The 15596-nt window shown below is 49.4% G+C and overlaps 1 protein-coding gene across 1 annotated transcript in view; it reads right to left on the reverse strand.

Annotated features, from left to right (window-relative positions):
• Nucleotides 1-291: 291 nt before the first annotated feature.
• Nucleotides 292-15596, reverse strand: part of LOC135909000 (uncharacterized) — a 50603-nt gene continuing 35298 nt past the window's right edge. The window contains exons 9-12 of the mRNA XM_065440864.2: nt 13575-13752; nt 6437-6640; nt 4283-4515; nt 292-540 (exon numbers count right to left, since the gene is read on the reverse strand). Coding sequence (XP_065296936.1) covers nt 371-540; nt 4283-4515; nt 6437-6640; nt 13575-13752 — 785 coding nt within the window. The 3' untranslated portion in view covers nt 292-370. The remainder of the gene's footprint in view (nt 541-4282; nt 4516-6436; nt 6641-13574; nt 13753-15596) is intronic.

A 15596-nucleotide genomic window follows, 5' to 3' on the forward strand; every position in this document is an offset into this window, starting at 1 on the left:
TAATCATGATGCAAAATATTGACTCGCGGAAATGAAAACACGTATAGAGCTTCGCCCAAATTTCGCCTTATGCAGTATCGTAACCGTCGGTGATTTTTTTTCATCAGGCTCGCATGAGGCCCTACTAAAATATTTGTTGGGGCCTGATGAGAGGCCCATTAAGAGGGCGCTGGGGTTAGGTTAAGCCAGTCTCCCACAAAATTTACAGTCGTGTGCTTATTCTCCCACATAGTTGATATTGGTATCGATGAAAAAAAATCTGAGGCATTGTGCACCTGCAGTCGCACAGTATTATTTTCGCTGCAAGAAATTTATTAAATTTCGGTTGGCCGATGACGACGCCACGAGCACACACATTTCGGCGTGTGCTTTATTTGAACGCGTGCCTTCTGACGGTCACGGCACACGCCTGGCTCAGTCGCATCGGTAGCGGTGGCAGCGTCACCCAACGGTCGGTCACTGGGTTGTAGCGGTAGGCATTTTTCGTGGCTGCTCCGGCATCGTCCGCTAACTGACCGCCGAGGATATAGATGTCATCGCCTGCAAACCAATAACGTTGCTATGTTGCATGTTATACTGTTCTATCCTAGGCGTCCTGTTCTCTCCTTACGACGCTACGGCGGGTGCTACGCGGCCACTACATGGAGATAGCGACCCAGTGACTAGCACGTTTGTCGCGTAAAAAGGAAAATGATAAATCATGCTGGTCATTTTGAATTGAATGAAACATGCTTCGATTCCCCGACAAGCTCTGCTCGAAGGAAGACGCTAAGTACAGATGGCATTTTTTACTGCTACTAAAATATGACATAACTGAGCATAGGCTAAGATGCGCCAAACAGTGTGAGTGTGTGCTATATGTTAAGCATGAAAGGAGATGTGAGAACAGAAGCGTGATATGGCGGGCCAAGATATGGGAAGGTCCCAATTACACCCATCAGCTATAGCACACATTGAAGTAAGTGGGTAGCCGAAACGGTCTTTACGCCGTTTGCTCAGGCTTAAGAACTTAAGTTGCTCCTGCGCAGCAGTCCGCCAGCTTATTCAGCAAGCTCCGCTGGCTCGCTCTGTAAAGCACACCAGTAGGCTCATGGCCTGGATGGTTGGTGTTCACAATACATAAGTTCGCTCCTATGAAACGCATGACCGCATGTGACCACGCACATATTGCGTGGCTTAGGTGTACATGGGACTTCACCGTTAAACTTAATTACATTACGGCGTTTTACGTGCCAAAACAACGATCTGATTACGAGCCACGCCGTAGTGAGGGACTCCGCAAACGTATGCCGCCTGGGGTTCTTTAACGTGCACCTACATACACGGGTGTTGTCGCATTTCGCCCCCCGTCGAAATGCGGCCGCCGTGGTAGCGATTTGATCCAGTGACCTCGTGCTTAGCAGCCCGACACCATAGCCACTGAGCAACCACGGCGGGTACCTTTAAACTTTAGTCCAAAGGAACATCGAAATGTCTCTGCCGGAGCTAATGTGGGGAAGACGCAGCTCCGGCAGCGTCGGGCTTTGAACTGTTCTTTTAATTTTTTTTATATTGCACTGCGCGCGCTTCGCGACCGGGAGCTAACTTCTTCCTTTTTGACGGGTGCTGCACGCGGAGCGAGTTGTGGCCTGCGGCCCGGGCCCCAGGCAAAGGACGTCACAGGGCTCTGTCGCCCCCCCCTCCCTCCCCCGTGTATAGGAGTGGAAGCCAGGTGAGCCGCCCAGTGAACTTGCTCAGATGGGACAGCCCGGGGTGATGAAGGAATTGAGGCCAGGTTGAGTGGAGGGATCGCGGGCGCGAGAGCGGCGACAAAGGCAGGTTTGAGTGGGTCAGCAGTCACGACGTCTTGGCGACCGTTAATGTCCAGCGTGAACGTCTCATGCGTACAATGAAGTAGGCGGAATGGTCCATCGTAGGCGGGGGTGAGGGGTGCACGCACGTGGTCACGACGAACGAAGACATGGCTGCAGGAATCCATATCATGGCTGTCAAATACACACCGGTGGCGCCGGTCAGCAGTAATTACAGGAGCAAGGTTACGAAACGTGCTGAGCAGCTCCCGGATGTAGGTGGAAGCATCATGAGTGCACGGTGGCAACGACGGCGCTAAGAATTCTCCAGGAAGGTGCCGCGGAACGCCGTAGACAAGTTCAGTCGAAGAGCAACATAGGTCAGTCTTCAGTGCTGATCGGATGTCAAGAAGGACGAAGGGAAGGTGGACGAGCCAACGTTCCCTTGGTTGATAAGTGGTGAGGGCAACCTTCACTTGTCAATAAAATCATTCCACCATGCCTTTCGCGGAAAGATGGTAGGCGGTCGTATGGATGTGTCGAACGCCCAGGATGTTGGCAAGTGCGGTGAATAGGGCCGATTGGAATTGGTGGCCTCTGTCGATGGTGACGACAGAAGGACATCACCCAGCCGCTCACGAGAGCCGTAGAAACTGTCTCTATCCTAGTGTCTCGAATGAGAAACGCCTCTGGCCATCGATTGTAGCGATCCACACATGTGAGCAGGTAGGAGAAACCACTTGGTGTTGGGACAGAGCCAACAATGTCGAGGTGGACGTGGGAAAACCTCGCGTCTGGAGGCTGAAATGGAGAAATACACGTGACGATATGGCGGTGAAATTTAACACGGTGGCATTGAAGGCAGGTTCACGCCCAGCGACGGACGTCTGCATTGATCCTAGGCGAAAGGAAGCGAGTTGTGACTAGCTTCTGGGTCGCACGAATTCCAGGGCGGCTCATGATGTGCAGTCGGTAAAATATTGCGCGACGAAAAGCCAAAGGCACGAAGGGTCGAGCAACACAAGTGGATGTCTTGCACGTTATGCAGTCTTGCAATGAAGGACAGGGACGTGGATGAGGAACGAAGGCGATGCAGCTCAGTGTTGCGCTGGGCGGCTGCTAGCTCCTCCATGTGTACTGGTGGGTGGGACGCCAGGGCATCGATGAGGGAGAGTGCATGAGCGGCAGCATTTTCCAGTCTATACGCGTGATGTAGATCCACTATGAACTCGGGGATAAAGCACAGTTGGCGGATCTCCCGTGAAGTGTAGTTGCTGTGATTCTGATGGAAGGCAAACGTCAGGGGCTTATGGTCTGTGAGGAGGTCAAAGTCCTGGCCCTCCAGAAAGTGGCAAAAATGCTTAATGGCGAGGTACACCGCGAGGAATTCTCGAGCGAATGTACTGTATTTAGCTTCAGGTGACTTCAGGTTTTGCGAGGAAAAACGAAGAAGCTGCCAACCAGATACGTGTTGCTCGAGAACTGAGCCGACTGCCATGCTCGATGCATCGGTGATGAGTCTAATTGCAGCATCAGGAACGGGGTGCATCAGCATGGTGACGTCTGCCAGCGCCTTCTTGGCAGTAGCGAAGGCGGATGCAGTTTTCTCAGTCCACTCAAGTGGCGCAGCCGGATCTTTTTTGATAGCCAGTAGGTCGGTCAAAAGCTTCAGGAAATTGGCTCACTTCGGAAGAAAGCGGCGATGACAGTTCAGTAAGCCCAGGAATTCTCCGAGTCTTCTTAGTGAAGTCGGGGTGGAAAGTCCTGAATTATCTTCACTTTGCTTGCGAGAGGCCGGATACCTTGTGGGGTGACAAGCTAGGTGGCCTAAGAACTCGATGGTTCTTAGGCCACGATGGTCGGGGCTGATGCGAGGAAGACCCAGCTTCGGCAGCGTTGGGTTTTGAACTGTTCTTTTATTTTTGTTATATCGCATAGCGAAAGTGCGCGGCCGGCAACTAACTTCCTCCTTCTTGACGGGCGCTGCACGGGGAGCGAGTTGTGGCCTGCGGCCCGGGCCCGAGGCAACAGGCGCTACAACTCCAAAGGTCCCGTGTGCTGAAATGCGGAAGCGATTTGCCGTAACTGCGGATACCACAATAAGAACATAAGTGGGCTTACGCTAAAGAGTCTTTAAAGGAATATTTACGTTATAATATATCATTGCTGTGTGCTTCGCTGATTTTATTAGTGGTTGCACAACTTGGTACCATACATGTTTTCCAAATGTCTAAGTATGCAGCATTTCACTTACGATGGCAAGTTTTACATTGTTTGTTCGTCAACGTGCACTCAAAGCAACGATTGATGAGCAAGAGCCCGTACGTTACCGGCACCGCTCGGCAGAGAGACACGTTCTATTGAAAAATCTTAACTCCATGATTCCCTCCTGACGTACGCCCCACTCAGTGCTCTAAAAAGTAGTGTCCCCGTACCTTCATCGCCATCTGTTCTGCTGCTTGGATCTACGTCGGAGTCCACATAGCACTCACCGAGCGACGCGAGCCCCACGCTGTGTGCTCGCACTGGCATAATGCTCAGGCGTGACCACGAGTCGTTGGCGGGTGAGTACTCGAGTACATCGCCGACGGGCGCCATGGGTTGCTGATGCGGCGACGCCTCTGCCGGCGCGCGCACTAAGCCACCCACAGCCAGGAGGCGGCCGCGGTGAGCCACCAGTGAGCAGTTGCACATGGGCAGGGGGAGGGACGCCTTGTGGTGCCACCTAAGGCGAACATGGCGCGCAATGAAACCGTGCCACATGTTCGCTCATGTTATCGCACACGTTGAAACCTTAGTGCTCTGTTCTACGTCAACTCAGCACTCGGATGTCGCATAGAGGGAAACCAGACGTTATGTTATTGTAGAAGAGCAAGGTGACCGAACGTACAAAAAAAAACGTAATAAGCGAGGTTTGGTTTCGTTCTCTGCATGAACGCAATGAAGAGCTGTTGATGGCATAAAATAAACGTAAGTCGCTTCACGATTGATCCAACAGTGTTCTATTTAGAGCTCACGTCTCTGCCTTGGAAGCGCAACTAGGCAAAAGCTGTGGTCAACGTCTTCAAGACATAAATGAACACGTATAAGGAAACTGTGAAATGACAGAAAAGAATCTCATTACAAAGTCAAAGCTTCAGTAGACGGAAAGATGAGATGGCTTTAATAAGGCTAAACAGCAGGGCCCATATTCCCAAGAACTTGTCTAGGATTGTTCGCAACAGCGAATTTCAGCCAATCCTGAAGCTGGCCATAATATTAGCGAAGGCAGTGAGCCAATGGCAAAGCGCGCTTTTGAATGAAGTCTGTGAATTCGGCACCAGACCTGCGACAGTAAAAATATGTTCGATAGCGACCGATTCCACGACAGCACGTAACTATATAGCCCTTATCAGAATTCCCGTTCGGGTTTAGCGTCCGCAGCCCTTTGGAGGGACCGAGCATGCGTTTGTCACCGGTACTCCAAGGTAAATATACCTGGTAGCGAAGCTTCCATAGGAGCCCATACGTTGAAAACATGGCGGTCTATCGCCGGTTCATGGGGCTTAGCGCCATCTGTATGTGGTGGGAACACTTCCGGCGGAAGAAAAAATAACGTGACGCCATGTCCGTTAAAGGCAGAAGTGACGTCATTTTGTTTTCGAAGGCGCGAAATTTGTTTTCTTGTTCTTCTTTTGGAGCTATATATTCAAATGCCCTGCCATTCGACTTGATGGGCGTTTCGAGCTTTCAACGTGGAAAGCGATGCAGGAAAAGGCCAGCCGTACGGTTGCCGAAATCGCATCCCTGCACAGAACATATGGAACATACTTTCTTTGGAGGCCGACGAAAGCTTTAGGTGCAATAGGAGTGCTGATCCTATTGTCGGATGCCAAGCCCGTCAGCCAGCGCAGTCGCACGAAAACAACTACACAATTATCTGGCGGTCGTAACTCACTACTTTTGACTAAACAGATTAAGAAGCAGTGAAGCTACCCGCGTCACCGAATTCAGACAAACTTCGACAAGCAAGAAAGCACAAATTGTGAGGGGGGCGTATTTCAACAAGTGAACTTTACGAGTGCGCTTTTCTGCCCATTTCAAGACGTGCATTGCACTGCGAGCGATAGTGGCGTCAACGCCCCCTGTAGCGATGGGCGCTGAAAAAAATGCATTTATTAATAATAATAAAATTAAACGCATTTTCTTAACTCATCACGAATATATAAAATTGACTAGGAATTTTATTTTCGTTGAATGAATCTAACTGTGTCTCGTTTGAACTAAAAAACGCGTTTTTCTTTCCCAATGTTTGTTCCCTCCAAACATAGTCGCGTTTCAATCGCTGCTCCCATAACCCCCCATGCTGATGTCGGTGACAATCTGTACTGAACCGCTTTTCGCCCGAAGCTTCGCGACCTATTTGGATCGACCTAGGGTACTCGAGCACGGTTAAAAATATTAATGAGTCTAGAGCCTTTCAAGTTGCGGATGTGCAAGCCTCTTTTCTCGGTCCTTCGATTAATTCAAAAGCTGGCACAAAACGTCCCGGAGATCTCTACAGCGGGCGTGCGCCAACAAAATTATATAAAATACGTGAAGTAAAAATGCGTCACAAGTCATATAAATGAGCCGACGTGCAATTACTGCTTGCGCAGAGCACGTACGTGTCGTCCATCGGGTCGAAGCACATAGTGTCGGGCACGATGCAAACTTTTCTCTTGTGGCCGGGAACCATCATGAGGCCGCCGACGACGTACATCTGTCCGCGGAACTCGACTGCATTGGCTGCCATGCGGGCGCAGCACAGAGGAGTCACCTCCGACCATCGGTCCAGGTCCGGGTCGTACACCTCCACTGAATCCATGAACCTGGGAGAGGTACGTGGTCACGTGGCGTGTGCGCAGTAGACAAATCACGCTCACGTGCGCTGGCAAGAGCCCCAAAACTAGAAATGAGGAGTATTTTCCCGTAGTGGAAACCGTGAAGAAGACAGCAGCGAAGCTATGAATGAGGAAACAGTTTTTATTAGGCGAACACGTGCCCACAACAACAGGCTACACTCAAAGCACAAACATAACAGCGAACAAAGTCGGCCATTGTCGAAACGTGATCAACGGGTCAAGAGCAAGAGTCGTCGAAAGTTCCAGCGTAATCACTGGTGCTCGCGCGTCTTCCAAAATATTCCAGAATTGTGGACCATGTGCACAATTCGCGCTTAGTCAGAACACAATGTTCGGTGACATGGTACAGCTTCTAGAAGAACAGATAACATTAATGAAACTTCTTATATACACGCATGCGTCCTGCGCTGAGCGATAACGTTTAACATTGGTTATCTGGTGAAAAGCAGTCACCCGAGAAAGCTAAAATGTACACGTATCAATTTCCCCCTCTTCGCTGTCGTCCCAATGCTGGAAAGAAACACGCATGCGAAAACAATGCCACGCATATTAAAGAAAGAGCCGAAAGGAAACGAAGTCCCGAAAGTCGTAAGTCGTCAGTGGGCGTAGAAAGGCTTAAGACGCACCATGTGCATGACTTAGGTCGTGCGCGATGCCGCTTTGATTGCGAAATGGTGTCTGGCGTGACCTCATTGTCCAGTGCGCTGATACGTCGGATGATTTCATAAGGTCCGTAATAGTTTTGTAACAGTTTCTCCCTAAGTACTCGTGGGCATGTCGAAGTCCAGACCCAAACGCGGTCATCGGACTGGTATTCCACGTCGCGTCGTCGAAGATTGTAGTGCCGGCTATCGATCCTCTGCTGGCTGTTGATGCGCAGACGGGCGAGCTGTCGGGCCTCTTCGGCGTGCTGTAGACAGGCGGCGACGTCGAGACTCCCTTCGTCCGTGACGTGTGGCAGTGGCGTAGAAATTCGTCGTCAGGTTCCTTCCGTCAACAAGCTTGAACAGCACGATTTCCACTGTATTCTGCGCTGTCCTGTTATAAGCGAAAGTTACGTACGGCAGGGCGTCATCTCATGTCTTGTGCTCGACGTCGACGTCCATTGCTGGAGTGTCGGCAAAGGTGGTAGGCAGTTGTCCTCCTGTGGCTTGTGTGGCTGTATTTCAGCAGGGCTTCGGTGAGCTCTTCTGTAAAGGCCGTTCCTCTGTCGGTGATGAGAATTTCTGGGGCGCCATGTCGCCGCAGGATATTCTCGACGAACAATTTCGCCACTTCGGCTGCGCTACCTTTCGGTAGAGCTTTCGTTTCAGCGAAGCGGGTGAAATAGCCCGTCGCCACGACGATCCCCTTATTTCCGGACGTTGACGTCGGAAGGGGTCCCAACAAATACATCTTGATCTCCTGAAACGATTATCAAGGAGGCTCGATCGGCTGTAGAAATCACACCGGCCTTGTCGCCAGTTTCTTACGCCGTTGGCAATCACGGCATGTCTTGACGTAACAGACGACGTCGGCGGTCAGGCGTGGCCAATAATACTTCTCTTGCATTATTGCGAGTGAACGGTAAAACTCGAAGTGCCCGGCTGTCTGATCGTCGTGCAGGGTGTGCAGGACTTCCGGCCGGAGTGCCGCAGGCACAACGAGGAGGAGTTAGCGCGGGCTGGAGAAAAGTTCTTGACCAGGACGTCGTTTCGCAAGGACAACAATGGAAATCTGCGTCTACACACCCTCGGGACAAAGTCGGTCTTGCCTTCCAAGTTATCAGCAAGGCTTCTTAGCTCCGGGTCCGCTGGCAGCATGCTGCTCGGCAAAGTCGTCGGCGCCTATTGTTTCTAGGAAGGCGTCGTCATCCAGGGGCGCGCTACATGCAGTCGGCATCAGAATGCTTCCGTCCGGACTTTTACATAATGGTGATGTCGAATTCCTGGAGTCTGAAACCTCATCGGGCGACCAGAAGATATTTAAGTTTGCCAGGCAACACAAGGCGTGGTAGTCGCTTACCGCTTTGAATTGCTTGCCGTATAGGTAAGGGCGGAATTCCACCGTAGCCCGAATGATCGCAAGAAACCCCTTTTTCGTTTTAGAATAATTCGCTTCCACTTTCGAGAGTGACCGGCTAGTGTAAGCTATTACGCTTTCAACTCCATCCTTCCTTTGAGCCAAGGCCTACGCCGTCCGAGCCAAGGCCGAACCAAGGCCTACGCTACTTCCATCAGTGTGGATTTCCGTCTTGGCGTCTTCGTCGAACTGTGAAAGCACCGGTGGTGACTGCAGCGATTGTCTCAACGCCGGAAATGCGTTTTCCTGGCGTGTTTCACATTGAAAGTCGACGTCAGATTTCGTGAGACGGGTTAATGGCTCCGAAGTTCTTCAAACGCCTCGTACAAAGCGCCTGCGATAGGCAGAATAAATATCCGCACTGCCTATTTGTCGAGGGACCGCGGGAACTTAGCGATGTCAGCTGCCTTCTGCCGATTGAGACGGACTCCAGACTTGCTGACGACGTGGCCTACAAGCAGACGTTCTTCGTAAGCGAAACGGCACTTTTCCAGCTTCAGGGTGAGTCCGGATGACTTGATCACCTCTAATACTGCCTCAAGCCGCCGAAGGTGATCGTTGAAATTGACGGTGGATGTCATTGAAGTAGACAAGTCGATGAATTAAACCCTGCTATCATCATGTCTATCAGGCGCAACGGCCGAATAGCATGACCTTAAACTCACAGAGGCCGTCCCGCGTGATGAAGGTGGTATTCTCGCGATCCCTTTCGTCGACTTCTGTTTGCCAGCAGCCATCCTTGAGATCCATCGATGGGAAGTATTTAGCGTTGCAGAGCCGATCCAGTGCGTGGTTTGTCTGTGGGAGGGGATAACCCCTCCCTGAAGTTTGTCAGCATTACTTTCGCTTTTCCCCCGTGCAGTCGAGCGATCCCTCTTGCGACGCAAATTTCACGGTCGATCAATCGACATTGTTCGCACTAGATGACGCCTTCTACGTATGCGTGTGTATCTGTGCCGATGAAAATGGCAATGCTGGATCGAAGCGGCATGCTGACTTGATCTTCGAGCACACTAGGACGTCGAGGTTTACACTTCGGTATCGCTTGATCTTCAGGCAACGTTATCGATTTCGACTTCAGGTGGATGATTGCGCGGTGTTCGTTCAGGAAGTCCATGCCGAGAATGTTGAGCACTGTTGGAGTAAAACCAAGGTGGCCGGGTAGGTGCGGTCATGGATGGTAATTCTTGCCGTGCAGATACAAGTCGACGTCATCAGGTTTCCTCCAGCGGTCCCAATTTGAGGGTCTTCCCATGTAGTCTTACTTCTTAATGTGAGCTGCGATGGGCCCACTCATGAGCGAGTAATAGGCTCCAGTTTCCACAAAAGTAGTGACTTTGTGGCTGTCGAAGAGCACGCCGGGTCACGGCGTCGGGTCGGGCTGTCGGGTCACGCCTGCATCGTGCTGACCTGTGGTTGGAACGTCGCGTCGTGAGGTCTTCTTTTGTCGGCGTATTCCTTGCTTCCAGCCTTCGCCTAGATGGCGGTGCTTCATTGATTTGTCGTCAAGATTGTCTCCCCCCTCCTCCATCCCCTTTCTGATCGCGGCCTCACAAGGCAGGAGTAGCCGCTCCTGCTGTGCATGCATTTCGGCTACTTCTGGACGTCATCTCCGAGGTGCAGCATGAGTCTGGCTCCATTGTCGGCCTGATCTGCATGTGGCGAGGCCGAGACATCTGAGCACGTATTTTGCTTCTGCACTGCGTACTCCGAGGAAAGGGCTTCTCTCTTCATATTGTTTGGGTACGTAGGCCTTCCGGCTGTTTCAGCAGCGCAACTTCTGTTCCCCAGCCGGCCTCACACCTCCGCCTTTAAGCGCATCCTTAGGTTCCTGGAGGATACGGGGCTGGTGCCTAGCTTGTAAATGCGCCACTTACCCTCTGCTGACACCCATAGGCTCTGTGAACACCCCGACTTCCTCTCTTTTCTTTCCTCTACGTGCCCCCTTCCCCAAGGCGCTGAGCCGTGCGACCTAAATGATTGCGAGAAATAGCAAATCTTACTTTATCTCTCTCTGTCTCTCTCTATTGGAGATGTTGCGAGAGGTGACACTCTGCCGCATACATGAGCTGACAGTAAAACTGAGGAGTGACACTGCCCTCGACCTCTACGAGGCCGTTAACTTGGAACAAAGAGCGCCAAAGCTTCGGTTGTGCCCACAGAATCGAAGTATTTTTTTATCACTAGAATCCCGCACTCTGTGTAAAGCCATACCCGCTGTCGACAAAGGAAAAACAAATTTCCGATTGCGTAAGTCTTTTGTGGAAGTCGAGAACATTAACCTCGATCTTCAGTGCTACTCTATAAACCTCTCGCAAAATCATTAACATACAACAAGCATTATACAGACCGAGTTTAATAAGTTTACATCAGAGACGCAACTTCTCTGATGTAAGCAAAGTCAGCGACCGGCCATCGCGGCGAAATTCATCTGGTTATTCCGCTCACTTCAATAATGAGTGGCGGACGTGACCCATCGGCCAGTCCTAAAGCAGTATTATGTTATAGATGATTTGTGAACGCTTCTGTTCTGCGTCGAAAAAGAAAAGACTGCGATATCAATTAGGTACTAGACTATTTTGAAGGACAAATGACGGATATTCTCACTATAGTTTTACGAAACGAAGCTGTCACCTGGCTTAAATAATCGTCCCCCGATGATTTGTCCATTTTTACAGCGAAGCTGTTAGTGTGATTAGAGGCGTTTGAAAACGTTATATGCCAGTTTTCGCTGTTTTGTGAAATAACTAGATCGTTCACTGAGTTTATGTTTAAACATAACCGGGGCATCCAATAACGGTGCTGTGCGGGCAAATGTTGAAAGCGTGTGGGTCGATGAAGGGCTAAAAGAAAATCATGATTTTCTGCCTGTTTGGAGGCGTTATATAAAACGCTTCAATCAAGTGTGGCATCAGTTGCGCATGTTAAAGAGAATGGGGACAATATTATTGGTGACGTGTGGTGACAGTTTGAAGAGTGTACGCCCTTTGTGGAAAATTACCTATGTATTCGCTCCGAAATTTTGTAAGCGTATAGGATGAACCACCCAAGAAGTTTGCCCAATGTCCTGAACGAACTCAACGTGCCACAAAGTTGAAGTTTTGAAAGAATATGGATCATCTGATGCGTGAGTGCGCAAAGTGCCAAACGTGTCAGGTAATTTCTTAACTAAGTAAGCGTTGGAAAGCGTCGCACGGTCGTTATCGGCTATGTCCCAGTGACCCTTAAAGACATTACATCAACCTTGCTTGTGGTAAATGTGCAGTGGGGCACCCTATATGTAATGTAGAGAGCCTAATTAAGAGCGTTGCGAATATTAGCGGGTGCTTCTTTCTTCGCTGTTTTCTGGCGTTGCGAGAGGTTTTTTAGCAGACATCGCCGATATCCTGAGTGAATTAAAGCGAGCACCTTCTTAATGCATCGTGATAATTAGGGAACGTTATAAGCAGTGTGTAGGGTAAATTCGAAGCGTGTGAATTATGGTCTTATCAGTACATAACATATACAAACGCTGTGGAGCGTTAGGAGCGTGCTTTACGAAAGCCGCAGTATTTAGCCCAGCGCCTTCGTAAAACTATAAATGCTACCAAGGTAAAGTTTAGTGAAAATGAGGGAAACACACTAACCGACGTGCTCGCGAAGTAAAATGTCCGTAGATGAATTAGAGCTACCGTAAGAATTTCCATAAGAACAAGTGCTCGAAAGCGTTACATTCGAACAAGGTGTGAAATGGGCGAACCATATTCTGGCAACGCTTTAAACGATGGCGTTTAATTTGAGGGCATTGAATTACTTAATGCAACTGTTCGAATGAATGCTCCAAAGAACACATCTCTGAAAATGGGCTGCGATTTCACAAGGATCAATAAAAGCAACCTTGTCACGAAGGTTGATTGCAAAATGATCAGCGGTAAGTGCTCAATTATCTGTAAGTCATTGTGTAACAATGCAGACAATTCAGGTCATCACACGGAGCTTTCTACAGCTGTGCTAGCCTCACTGCTATGACACCGCAATTAAATGTTGTTATAGCTCTTTTGTAATAGAGGCCATCGGAAGGACATTACAACCATAAAAAATGATTTCCGAGAGCTTGAAAACGGATGAACTTTCGAGAGGGAGAAAGGTAGACAGGTTAATCAAAAAGACGTCTGATTGACTGCTGTATGCGTGGGATGGGGAGAGGAATCGAGAAACGAGAGGGGTTTCCTAAGGCATATGTGCATAAGGATTTGCGGAATGCCAATCACACACGCACGCTGAATCTTGCAAAAAGGAAAAGAATAAAGGTACTAATAAAAGGCCGGTGGCACAGTTGTACTAATGTGTGGGAGGGATAATCGCTGTGCGACAAGCTGAGGTGGTCGATAACTTCAGCGCAACCGCTGAAAGCGCACAGAGCACTGTCAGTCTTTCAGATGAGAGAGTCGTAGACTTTCGGAATTGGAAGTCCGAGCCACAGCCCTCGAACATAAGACGTTGCAAACCAGTGCGCCACATGAACACCAGTGAGAGCGGGCTTCGTAAAGGAGCACTGTCTCGCGAGAGAGGTTTTTAGCGTGCGCTAAGAGGGCGAAGGTCACCACATTAGGCTAACCCAAGCGCGCCACCAGACGTGCAAGGCAGAATAGAGGGAGAATGTTTCTATAGGTCAGTGCATGCTATCTACGAATTGTACTGGTCGGAAATACGCGAGCCTATAAACTATGAACCGTTGTAAGTGGTGATGCACTATAACGGTCGCTGCTTTGCGCACGAACGTGAGCTACGAAATACACTATGGTGTTTATTTTTTTAGTGCGACGCCGCAGTATCCTTTTGCGAACACGGATGCATATACCCCTCGTCCACGGACTGTCCACCGACGGCGTACACCCTCCCGAGAACCACTGCGACGCCGTGGTGGCAGCGTGCGCGTCGCAAGCTGCCCATGGACTCCCAGCAGCTCCGGGACAGGCTGAACCGGTAGCATGCTGCGGTGGCCAGCTGGCTGGCGTCGTTGCGCACTTCGAAGCCGCCTGCACGGATGCGGAAAATAAGTGGCGTCAAGGCTGCACGGAGCGGCAGTCCCTGGACTCCTCCGAGTAATGCAAGACGTACGATGCAAAGTTTCGAGGTGGTGAGAAACAAATATCGGTACGGATCTCTAAAGGAGCGTGGTTTACTGACCATAGCGAAACAGAGGAGGAAGAGATATGCAGTCAGTTTACTTTTAGTACGCGCTATAGGTGTGATTTCCCATCGTGGACTCGACAGCGAACTGGCATTATTACGTATAGTTAAAATGCACAGGAATAAGAATGGTTACGCTGGTCATGTAATGCATATAGCACGTAAGTAGTGCCCCGTTGGAGTAGTACCGTGAGTGATAATTGCGAGCGCAGTGGAGAACAGCGCAAGTTAAGGTTATGTGATTGCATTAAAAAAGTTGAAGGCGTATAATTATCAATTAGTATGACACTAGGCTATAATTCGTATATTGAAATATGTGGCGTAAAGCAATTAATTAACCCATTGAGGGTCGATGCCGTAAATATACGGCGCCGCGAACAGGTCCGAAAATGGTCGATGCCGTATATTTACGGCGCCGTCTGTACGTTTAAAACGCGCGCTAATTTCCTAACTTTTTCTTGCCTGGCATGTGGTGCTACTATGTGGGAATACATGAAATTTTTTTCTCGCGTCTCTCTCTTTCAGTTTTCGTTCTATACTTTTTTTCTTGCTCCGGCGCGTCTGCTACCGATCGCGCATTGGCGCGCTCGCGGGCGCGCGGCGGTTAGTTTCGGTTTTGTTCCGCACGCGGTTTCAGCTTCTTTTGCTCGCAAAACTGATGGCTATTTCGTTCTTGTCACTCAAAGGGTGACCGCCTGTTACCCGCTCGGTTGTTGCTCACAGGGGTCCGCATACGAAGGATGCCGCCGTGCATGCGTTTCCTTTTTTGGCCCTTTATTCCGAAGTTGCCTCCCACGTCTGCTCAGGGAAGCAGTACCCAGAGGAGGTGCCATGTCTGCGCCAACACCACTCGGCAGCAAAAACATCGCGAGGACAGACTGATCCCTCAGGACCTAAATAAAGTCCTTCATACCATACAAGGTACATGCGCGCTGAGTGCAACAAACCGCTCTGCGTGGAGCCATGCTTCAAGAAATACCACACGCTGAAGAAGTATTAGTGCAAAAGGAACATTTGAGTCTTGCAAAAAATTTTCGTGCGCGCATTCTTCTTGTGTATTTTTCTCGTGTGCACAGTGTGTATAACAATGCGCCAATTTTTTGAAAATCTTATAACTTTATTTGCTATTTTTATTGTTTTTCTTGAATAAACAGTCCATATATGCCAACGCCAAACATTTTTTTCTCACTTAACGGTCACCCTAGAAAAATTACAGTAATTTTTTTTCGAAATAGCTCCCTCTGAAGAATTTAAATGTGCAATAAAAAAAATCGACCCTGAGTGGTCGCATGTGGCGAAAAAAATCGACCCTCAAAGGGTTAAAGCACTAATTATCGCAACTGCATCAATTCTTTACTTGAACATTTTGATTTCTCGTACAAGTAATGGCCGCCTCATCGCGTAATTTAGATCAAGGGTTAGAATTGTGCTATCTGCCATAGGCAAACTTTAAAAAGATTGGTGCAGCAAAAACAAAGATACACTGAGTTTAGGCATGCCCGTAAAAAGAAGAAAATCAAGATCATTTGAAACGTACTTATAGTGCAACAGCGCGTTAACTGTAGACGGAAAACAAACCTGTCATTTCCACCTCTCTTCTGTGCTCTCAGGCCGCTGCTAGTGGACTATGTAGAAAAAAAATTGCCTAAGTACTTTCTTGTTCTCTTCTTTAACGTCGCCCTTTAAGACG

The sequence above is a fragment of the Dermacentor albipictus genome, chromosome 2, assembly GCF_038994185.2.
Source record: "Dermacentor albipictus isolate Rhodes 1998 colony chromosome 2, USDA_Dalb.pri_finalv2, whole genome shotgun sequence".
NCBI lineage: Eukaryota > Metazoa > Arthropoda > Arachnida > Ixodida > Ixodidae > Dermacentor > Dermacentor albipictus.